Consider the following 11,496-nt stretch of genomic DNA (forward strand, 5'->3'; position numbering starts at 1 on the left):
TTTAAAAATGAATTTTGAACTTCTAATGATACCACTGCATTGAGAGATGGAATAACTGTAACGACTAGGAAGAAAAGGACTGTTTTCAACTGTTCAGGGCAAAATATGAGCATTTTGCAGTTGATTCTGAATTTTTTTTTTTTGCAAATCAGGAAAAAATGAAGAGGCGAATCCGAGAAACAACAAATTAAATTGGTGTGGCCTAGGGTTAATACAGGGTAATGTGGTCAAGAGTACAGTGATTTCCCTTGAGTCAACACATTTCACTCCCAAAGATATAGGTCACCAAGCTTTTTAGGTCATCGCATTTCTCAAATATTCCTCTTTATTCAAGGACATGTTCCTTCAGCAAACTTGTAGCAGACACAGAAATATGATAAGAAAAGTGGGATTCAAACCCTAAACCTTTTTTATCTAAAAGTAAAAGCATTGTTGCTTGCCACTAAACCACTGCATGAAGCAGTCGCAACATTCAAGTTGTATAAAACAATTCTTGCCTGAAGCTTAAGTCATAGAGCACAAACATCAAATTTTTGTTACGTGTGTTCATCAAGTCAATTGGAAAATGGTTTGATTTGGTCTCAACTGACTTTAGAAACAAATACTGCTGGACAAGCCAAAAATTCCAGTACAAAGAGGATGGAAGAAGACTTCTTTTGCATAGAATATTATTCCGTGCAAATCTCTGAGAGCAATTAACATTGCATTTTTGCAGTGTCCCTCAAGTCATGGAAAAGTGTTTTTGATTTGGTCTTGATCAATTCTTGAACAAATACTACCAGACATGTCTGAAATTCCAGTTCCAAAAGGATGAAAGGACACTCTTATTTTTCAGTGCACTTCTTACAGGCTAACTTAAACCTGTCAGCAAAAAAGATGAGATTTTCTCAGTGTCTCTCAAGAAATTGAAAACCGTTTGATTTGGTTTTAACCAATTTACAATTGTAGGAAACAAATCGTGTCTAGAATTCAAGTCTAAAATTCCAGCACAAAAAGGATGAAAGGACATTCTTTTGCATAAAATACTCTTTGCTTCATTTCATCAGAGGCTAGCGCAATAAAGATCACATTTTCAGTGTCTCTAAAGATTTGAACAATTTTTTTCGTTACAAACAAGTTACTAGCGGACAGGGCTGAAATTCCAGTACAAAGAGGATGAAAGGACGTTCTTTTGCATAAAATATTCTTCTCAGCACTTCATGAGAGACTAGCGCAAATCTCTGTCAGCACATCTTATGCCTCCCGTGGGATCTGTTGGAGCCATGCCTCATTAGTAGCACATTCTGGGAGACTAAACAGCCTCCCTACTGGGGCCTGGCCTGCGCTGACGGATTATTAATGAAGCATGGACTCTACAACGCAGTTACAGCAATACCTGATACACTATGGTCAGAATAACTAAAACTAATTTTAAACCAAATTCTTGCAGCACATACTTCTTTTCTTGCAGTACATACTTAATTTATGAGTAATTCTGACTATAGTGGAAGTATAAAAAGCGTCCACTGGACTCTACGAAAATACAACGCAGTTACAGCAATATCTGACGCACTCTGGTTCAGAATAACTAAAACTAGTTTTGGTTTCGCAAAAAAACAGTTACTCAACCAACTGGATATGATTTTGGAAACGGTCATGTTTGATGGTCTGACCGTTTCTAAAAATCATATCCAGTTGCTGCAACTGTAACTATTTTTTTGGGTGAATCTTATTACGTGGATGTCTAGCCCTCACTAAGGTAGTTTTGGTTGTTGTTTTTTAAACTAAATTTGTAATACTTCTTTTGGTCTCCAAGTGGCTTAATCTATGACTAACCCCGGCTATAGTGGAAGTAAAAAGACTATAGAAGACCACATACCGGTAGAACCTCTCTTGGCCATCACATCCTATTCAAGGACATATTCTTTCAGCTTTCTCATAGCAGACACAGAAAAAAGATAAGATTGATTCAAACCCTAAACCTTGCGATCCCAAAACTATCGCTATCTGAAAAGACGGATTCAAACCTGAAACCTTGCAATCCCAAGACTATTCCTTTCCGAAAAGAGGGATTCAAACCCTGAACCTTGTGATTCCAAAACTGTTGCTTTCCATTGCTTCTGGAACCTTAACGCAATCAAATACAAATGTTTGTCATAAGCAAATAAGCAATAATTTACTCAGAAATAACATATGCACAGAGTAACAACAACCCACCTGGACACGTGAATGTAAACCTTTCCATCAGATATTGAATCGATTCTTCCAAACCTGTCGCAGCTCCTATTTTTCCTCCAACCTATACTCGAAAACCTCCCCGTATTCATGACATGTGACATTTAAACCCGGCATCTTATAAAACGTCGAGAACAGCCCATGCAAAACTGCAACTGTGGCACCAGAACATTGCATTCAATTGACTCCGAATATAGGCATCATTAAGGTAGAGAGGGCACTACACACCTGACATGTGAGATATTAATGACGTGCATGCTCTCCCGTCGTCTGCACATGTCTTCTCTAATTGCTATGTCTCTCTAGTTACATATCTCTTGAGCCAGCTGCTTACAACCACTAGGCATCTGCCAGCTTATGCCGTAATTTGTAGCCAAAAAGTAGATTTTGAATAAGCTGCAACAATCTGTAAAATGGCTCACTTTTCAGGGCTCGAAATTCATTTTTGGAAAAAAATTGGGCACAAAAAATTGGGGGGTGCACCATCAGGGATCGAAATTCATTTTTTTTATTAGGTGCTCTGGTGCACCTAACCAAAAAAATTAGGTGCACCAAAAAAATTTTGGGTGCACCACATATTTCCAGTAGTACATACCATATAATATAATCTTTAGCAACAAAATGAAAAGATTTTATAATTTTTCTGACTAGATGTCATAAATATGCTTCATAGAAGTATAAATTTAATATCTAAGAAACCTAAGGAAATATTTGGGGGCACACAGAGAAAAAAACTGGGTGCGCAGCTCCGATTTTTCACCCAGTATGTCCAGCCCTGCTACTGGTATTGCTAATGTTGAACATGCTAATACTGACTAGCCATAGATGTAAAAAAAAGTGTGTGTGAGGTAATCTGTGATGGTGTACAGTGAACGTAATCAGATGGTCGCTAAGTGCCAATAAGGCTGGGTAAGGCACCGAGGTTATATCGTTATAGCTGATGGAAATCTTGAGTTGTTCATCACCAATTTTGAAATGATGGTTAACAACACATTTCAGCACCAAGGACAGGGTAGTGAAAACTGCATTGGGGTGGTACATGTATTATTATTACTCTGACATATGGACTACTAGAATTTCTTACAAAGCAATTGTAATGAGTGGATACATGTATGGCATATATTTTTTTTTCCTTGAATTCTTTCTAGTAGCGTGCACAGTCCAGTGGGTAGAGACCCTGCCTCCGGAACAAGAGGTTGGGGGTTTGAATCCCGGCTGTTGTCCCTCACCAGACATGCGCGCTAACTGTAAAAAGGTTGCAGACCTTAGGATGGGACGTCAAGCCGTGGTCCACTGTTCATTCTGCTTGTCGAAAAAAAGATTTTCACAAATTTTCACAGTACAATGAACCTGTAAATACTGTACATAGCATCTGTCTTCTCTGTCACGACCAGTGGAAGATTAGCTCTTCAGAGAGCTACGACTCGATAGAGGTCACTTCTTTTTTTTCTGACAAATTATCATGTGTGGAGACAAACTTTTTGTGGTACATTCCAACCTAACACAGTAACATTAATCTATCTCAATGCTAAGTAAAAGCTTCTGGGATATAAAACTGTTTTCCATCCTTAAGGTCACACCAATTTAATTTCTTGGTTAACGGATTTTTCTAGAAAAATAATGGAGCGGGCGGGCGAAAAAAAAATAAAAATAAAAACAGGCTTAGGCATCCTATTATGGCCCAAAATGGTACAATAGGAGCCATGAAGTCAACACACCAGGCTGGTTCAAAATTTAAACAATGAATTTTGAACTTTTAATGATATCATTGCATTGAAAGATGGAATAACTGTAACAACTAGGAAGAAAAGGACTGTTTTCAACTGTTCAGGGCAAAATATGAGCATTTTGCAGTTGATTCTGAATTTTTATTTGCAAATCAGAAAAAAATGAAGCGGGCGAATCTGTTACCCAAGAAATTAAATTGGCGTGGCCTAAACTAGGCTTCATTGCGTACTGGATTGAATGGCTCCAACTTCAGGCCACACATTATTGGGTGAGAATCACTCTAATTCAGTCACTCCCGCCATTTTTCGACTTTATTTCCTGTTCGGGATCCTAAGAGCCTAGGGTTAACGAACTGCCGTAATCTTCCCATCACTCAACATGCTCCAATTGCACCTTACCTTGATTATTTCAAACTACCAAATATTGATCCAATCAGAGAGGAGATGACGGTCATTCCCAGAATTCCCTGGGGTGCTGTTTGACCTCTGTCTGACCTTCTGAGGATCAAGTCATCCTTCAAAGGCATTGTTAAAGAATCTTATAATCATTTTACTCCATTCATTTTTCCTCAGTAAGAAAATTTTTCTATATTTAGAAAAAAATCATCAAAACTATGTTTTGGCATGAAGAGTCTCATCATTTAACCAAGAATCAACCAAGACATAGGAAATTTTGGAATTCTACTGATGTTTTTTTTTGCAATCCCATGACAAGTACACTTTTCTTTGATATCAAAAGCCAAATCCTGAATTTTGCCCATGGTAGACATCTATGTAACTTGTAAGTAACCTAAGTTACAAAACTATGTATGTGAACAATGATCTGAACAAGCATCTAAACCTACATACTACCTTCCAATCAAACAACTTTATTATCATTAATAAAATATAACATTTCAACCAATTTCTTTGCCCTTTGGTTTAATAGAGTGTCGATGACTGAAAAATTGCACTTCCTTTCCAATAATTATGACTAAATTTCCCCTTTTACACACAAAACCTTATCAAAAGCTAACACTCAACAAGTATACTGGGCAGAACGATCTATAATGTCACCGAAAACCTGTTCTACATTGTCACTTTACACCTCAGGCTTCCGGGGATACAAATGTACATTCCCCTCGGGAATACAAGGTCGTGACCTTGGCAATGTTCCCAGAATCCTCTCTGTGATTAGGTGCAAGGTCGGGGCAGTTGTAGCGACCTCTTTGTGACTCATAACCATTCGGCAACACCCCCATAACCAATCAGAATCCTTCTCATCTTTCGCTGACTTATTATTTGCGGATATTGTTTCTTTGTGTCGTTTCTTGTCTAGTTTTCTATTATGCTGAAATGGAGTTGTAACAGGGCACTACATTCATGATGCTTCTCAAAATACTTATACATTTGATATGAATCTGTTAATTGGAACAAGTAATACAGTAATATAATCTAATGGTTATCAAATTTGAAAAGTAATACTGAACTGGATATTATATGAAAAAAAGAGTATAACTCTAAGAAAAAGGCTGTCTCATTTTACTCTCTTTTAAGGAATGAATATAGTCAGATATATTTTCTTTTGGGCAACCAGTAATGCATCAGTCCATGTCTATAGATCTCTCACCTGCTTATAATTCTTTGTCTATCAGACATCTTCCTCAGAGCTTCTGACTGGAGTTCTGCTTCTGCCAATGTAGGTGGTGCTTTTGCAGCAAGAACCCAACCCCAAACATGGCTAAGTTTGTATCCCCCCTCGTCCTAGTTCATCACTGGGTGTTTTTGTCACAAAAGCGCCACCTACATTGGCTATATATAGCGGCAAGAAGCAGTACTCCAATACCAGCTAGACAGATACACAATCATACAGAAATTATTTCCAGTTGTCAGATACAAGTTTTACTTCTAGCACACTGTGAAATTATATCTAAAAAAAATAGCAAAAAGACATGGAAATAAATTGTGCAGCCTCACAGTATAACCACGAGTGAAAATTGTTACCAAGAAGGTTTGCAACAAATTAATTCTGATACTAAATGTAAAAATCCTTGGGGAAGTCTTGACATAATTACTTTAAACAAGACAAGATATCAAATAATTGTTTCCAATATGACGGATGTTTTTATATTATTGACCTTTGAGAAAAATTGATGAAAAACAGTTGCATTAGAATTGGTGACAGTTATAGATGTTCAATTGTCAAGAATCATTCTCAGTTTCATTTTTCAAGACATTAGATCTCACAAGACAAAATTGGGCACCTTTTGGTTCCAATCAAACATGTGAAAACTTTTCTATTTCATCCTTGTAACAACATGGAGTTAGACTTTCAAATTGTCTACAAAAATGTAATCTTAATGACTTCTGACACTTGTTTTCTTGGACACATTATTTTAGGCAGTGTTCGGTAAGGTACATGTACTGTAGGTGTATTTATCTTTGCGATGGGTTTATTCGAGTCTACACTACAGTTGAAGGGAAAGGGCGTTTTTTTCTTCTGTGTTTAAAGCCAGCAGTTCAAACAATTTTGCAGTACAGTAGAACTACATGTACTATCATACAATAATGACTACTGTAATTCCTGATTTTTTCACAGTACTTTTATGCTCACAGTTTTCACTGTCACTTCTATACCGTGAACTTATCATTACAGTTAACAAATAATTCCTGGACTATATTTTTCCTGCAACTGTCGCAACCATGAAAATATAGTTCCGTGAACATGTCCATTTTTCTCAGACTGTGAACTTTTGCTACTGTGAACATAAAGTGATTTACAGTATTATGATTCATTTAACATCTAAGATCCATTGAAATACGATCAATGTGCGGAAGTTATACTTAGACGACCTTGACCAAGCCACGATGTTGACAGCACTTTATCCTTGTATTAACCTTGAGAACAAGTAATCAAAGATCAAGACTGTACTAGAACACAGTTTTAGCCCTATGGAGATTTCTAGAGTTAAGGACACCAAGGTGACTCGCTTCAACACCTAAAAATTGTAGGATGTGCAAGCAAGCAAGGTACATATTTGAAAACAACTGCCTAAAGTTACAATTTAACCCTTGTCCTGCTGGCAATTTTTACACAATATAATTTCATGTTTTAATCAGGTCACAGGCACTTGACTTGTTTTGCCCTGCGGTGGCGTAGTTACTTCCGCATTCATTGCATTTTGCTGCGGTGTGATGCGTTGCACGAGAAATACCCGCAAATAGTACATATACGGGGCGCTATCATAGATGGTACTGTATGTGCAACCCATATATATATGGGTCCCGCAGGACAAGGGTTTTAAGACAGTATATCTTTGTCAAAGCTAAAAGATGCTTGAACTTGCATTCTTCTAGAAGGTGAAGTATAGGTGATGTCGCATCGATGAATCTTCTTCAAACACCCGCCCCCGGCTACAATCAATCACTATCCAACTGCCAATCAGTCTTCAGCTTTCAATCGATGGAGGAATACAGGGTTATAACGAATGGCAGGTGGCCAGCGCATGTGTCTCCATCAATGCCATTGGCCAGTGTCAGGCGTGTTAACCTTTCACAAAAGTGGTGCTTCAAGGAGCTACCACATTGATTCTCGAGCAACTTGCTGACAAAATCTATTGGCTCGGAGCTCAAGAGCATCCACTCAAATTCTGTCACGAAAATGGAAAATTTGCAATAATAGAAGAGTTCAATTCCCACATGAAAGGCTTGAACTTTTTTCCTGAATGTTATATATTGACTTATGAGCTTATTATTACTAAAAGCATAAGGTTGAAATAAAGCATATCAAAAGAGAGGGCCTACTTTGTAAGAGTGCACTGTATAGCGGCTGGCCACCCTGTATAGCAAATGCACTCAAGTGTTTCCTTTTTGCCTACTAGTTCCATTTTTTCCGGCAAAAATTCCCATAACCGGGAAATTAAATTGATGTGGCCCATGCGTACATGTATGTACTGACTACAAGTAGAATATAGCATACGCATATGTACGTGTGCATACTGACTAGAAGATAGTCTAGTAGTAGTACTAGTTACTGGGGCATTACATCATTTTCCAAGTAGCTGACTCCCCCGGCACATTACACTACTCCTATCTGTAACTGCATCTGTGCACTGCCCCATCCAATGAACCCATGGCCACCCAAGTCAATCCCGTACTGCTCCCCAAGTGAACTTGAAAGGAAAAGAAAATGAAAGTTTTAGAGATTCGGGTCACCTTTTGACCCAAACGATGTTTATCGAAATTGAATCTATTGACTCTTGCCTTGCCGTGTTCCGTGGATCGATAAAGCGGATGTTAGCGTAGTTTATTGGGACGGCACTGTGTAATCTGGTACTTGATGCATGTCTTCTATTCCTACATAAAGTTAACCACTGTCAAATTCATTGATTAAACTATAGTTATGCTACCCCACAGGCTGGAAGGAACCTGCTTTATGTTGTATACTAAAGTATTTATGATTTGAACATCTAAAAAATTCAGAACTGAGACGTTTTAAATGCAAAACTAAGAATAAGTATAGGGTGTAGAATGAAGTACATCTTTTAAGACTGACGAATGCCTACTACATGAACATCTTGACGTCATGCAATCTGCAACAATCATATTACAATCAATTGGTATAATGTAATGGAGAACCTTTACTGAGGAAAATTATTCTGCAGTGGTACAAAACTTGATGACTGCTAGACATGGGAATGTCATAAGAAATAATGAATCAAATGTGAAGCTACTTGGTTTAAAATTGTAACTTTGGGTTGACTTCAAGAATAGCACATGCATATTTAACAGACTCTGACTATTTGTGTGAATGAATAATAAGGCAAGAAATTCTACACCCAGGATATAAAAGAAGGATTTCAGACTCGGTCTGGTGATTTGCATATTTGGGATCTCTTACAATACTTCACTAAACTAAGAACACACTAAGAGTGAGTGATTGAATGTCACGTTCAATTTTGAATTATACTGATATTAATTACATTTCCACACACACGCACACACACACGCACATGTACACACACGCATGCACACACACACGCACTCACACACTCACACACACACACAAACACACGCCTTTGACTGTGTCTCTAATGCCAAACTTACCTGAGTGTATTTCTCACAGAATACATGTAATGTTACATACTTTTATAAAAAGTTGATTCTTACCTTTGCAGTTATATGCAGGAATGTCTTGGCTTGCTGTGCTACAGTGGAGTCATCAAATCAGCTACCAGCTTGGATGTAGCATTTGCTACCTCAACCCAGCAGTCTTTACACTTATTTCCTTTCCCAGTGAAAAGTGCAGCTGACCCTGAAGAAACATAATAAAGAAAAGTGTAAATCAAGACGGCAACATCATGCCAAAAGCCAAACATGTAATCTTATCTTTCAAATAGCTCTGTTAGCATTTAATTTAATATTTTAATGTCTTGGGGTGGTGGGACTACGGCGCACATGTCAACTTTGTATATTTAAACGTTAATTGTACCTTTTTTGTGTGTGGCGCTGTTAATATAAGTTGTTAACTTGAGTGCAGCGTCACACTGTCCTTGTTATGTCTTTATGTTTTTATGAATAAAAAAAAAAAATATTTCCACTTTTTCAGAGGGATAAAACACCCTTTTCGCTTTAGACATTGAGACATGGGGAAGTTTGTATATGGAGGTTTTGTTTTACCTGTGTCTGATGGTGTGTTTGCTTGTGTGTGTCCTTAGTTATTTCCACATGCATAGATTAAGAGAAGACTGACAGAAATGATAGAGGTTCTGGAAAGGTTCCAGTAAAGGTTCTCTTGTTTCCTATCTTCAATCTCCTGCTAAATAAATTTATAAGTACTAACTAACTAAGTACTAACTAAAGTTTAAACTTTAATTCTTTTGTCTTACCATAAAAACAAAGTAGTATGCTTCTAGTAATTTCTAACCAAACATTGAGCAAATAATGTTAGGTACAATATGACTGGAAATGAGTCTCCTATAGGCAAGATGGAGGAAGAATTCCTTTCAACTTTCAGTATTTTTTCATCAGTACATGTATGGCATACTCTCAATCACTGAGAGCTAGGATCAAAGAGACACAATCTATAAGTGGTCTGATTAATTTCCCAGTGCTTTGCCGAAGTGTTGAATATTAAAGATTAATTCAAGGATATTGCATGCTTAATCCAACACAGTAGACAATCAGGCTGGGCGCATTAACAAAACGCCCAATACGTATTGCAGCGAAGGACATACAAATCCGCGACTGCGATGGTTCGAAACATGGCGCTGCTCTGCTTACTACTAGTGATTTCCAATCATCTACTTCTCATATCCGCACCAGCTTCACGGGGCCCGGACAACTGTCGCTGCACCACCCATGAAAAACGCGTCATCTGCCGCTGCCCATATAGAATTCGGGGGGGATCTTCGTGCAGTTGGATTGGATACGGGGGGAAGTACAGCTTCCCCGAATGTCTCGACACCATACCAACCGACTTCGACAAAGCCACCGTCTCGATCTTCATCAAACATCTCCGTTCTCCGGTGATTTTAAAGGGGTCTTTCCCCAACAGCCCAGACGTATGGATGCTCCAAATCCGAGAGTCCAACGTTTCCAGGGTCCAGCCAGGAGCTTTCCGAGGTCTCCCATTGGTCTCCAATCTATATCTTGATGACAACCGCATCTCCAGTCTTGGTACGTTGACAAAAATATGAAATACAAATCTTGGGCTCTTGCTCCATGATATCATAATCGAAATATTCTGTAAACTTGTAAACATGTGCTCACTGTAGCTTTTTTTTCGGATGGAGAGTAATTAGAGTTTGCAGTTCGTTTTAAATTTCCTTAAGTCAGCATATTGGCAAATGAAATAATCTACACAGTCTTCGTAGGTTGATAAAAATGTACAAATGCAGAGATATTAAAGCCAGGTGATCTGCAATTCAGTTTGGGGGAGGATGGCCAATAATTTCCTTCAGTAATGTAGGGGGGGGGGTATTTTCACCAATGAAATAAAAAAACATATATTTTTGGCTCCTGCTCCCTGATGCCAAAGTAAAATATCGTAATGTGCGTCAATTGTAGACTTGTGCTTAATTTTGTTTCTTTCACTAAATGTGTAGAAGTCTTAAAAATGGTAAATGTTTTATTCAATTTACGAAAAATTACTTTGATTTATTTTAAAACCATAAGAATATCAGTTATCACTTGTATTTCATTCTTGATTTTACAACACAAAAATAGTTAAAAATAACCGACATTTTTGGATTTTTGATGATTGTGTTTTTAGAGTTTGTTGTCACCATCTTGAATATCACCAACCGTAAATCCCAACTAAATAGATTTACGCTAAGTAATAGATAGACCATGGGCCAGGCGAGTTTACTGGGATATAGTGTTGCTCCGCCCACAAGGGGACTGCCTGACTCCCGAGGCGATAGCCGAGGGTGTCAGGCAGTCCCCGAGTGGGTGGGCAACACTATATCCCAGTAAACGAGCCCAAGCCCATGGTCTATCTGACTTAGAACATGGCCATTTCCCCGAAGTTATCTTTCAAACTTATTCAATATCAAAATTTGTCTTGATTTTGCTT

The 11,496-nt window shown here is 38.0% G+C and overlaps 2 protein-coding genes across 2 annotated transcripts in view; one reads left to right on the forward strand and one right to left on the reverse strand.

The window, feature by feature from the left end:
• LOC109479493 (protein REDUCED WALL ACETYLATION 2-like) overlaps window positions 1-11,496 on the reverse strand; it is an 88,658-nt gene that overhangs the window by 25,723 nt on the left and 51,439 nt on the right. Inside the window, exon 4 of the mRNA XM_019781459.1 lies at window positions 9,090-9,234. The gene's annotated coding sequence lies outside the window, so the exon portion shown is untranslated. The remainder of the gene's footprint in view (window positions 1-9,089; window positions 9,235-11,496) is intronic.
• LOC109479450 overlaps window positions 10,184-11,496 on the forward strand; it is an 8,925-nt gene continuing 7,612 nt past the window's right edge. The window contains exon 1 of the mRNA XM_019781415.1: window positions 10,184-10,598. Within this exon, the coding sequence (XP_019636974.1) occupies window positions 10,184-10,598 (415 nt within the window). The remainder of the gene's footprint in view (window positions 10,599-11,496) is intronic.

Source organism: Branchiostoma belcheri, unplaced genomic scaffold (assembly GCF_001625305.1).
Source record: "Branchiostoma belcheri isolate BF01 breed outbred unplaced genomic scaffold, Haploidv18h27 scaffold49, whole genome shotgun sequence".
NCBI classification, from domain to species: Eukaryota; Metazoa; Chordata; class Leptocardii; order Amphioxiformes; family Branchiostomatidae; genus Branchiostoma; species Branchiostoma belcheri.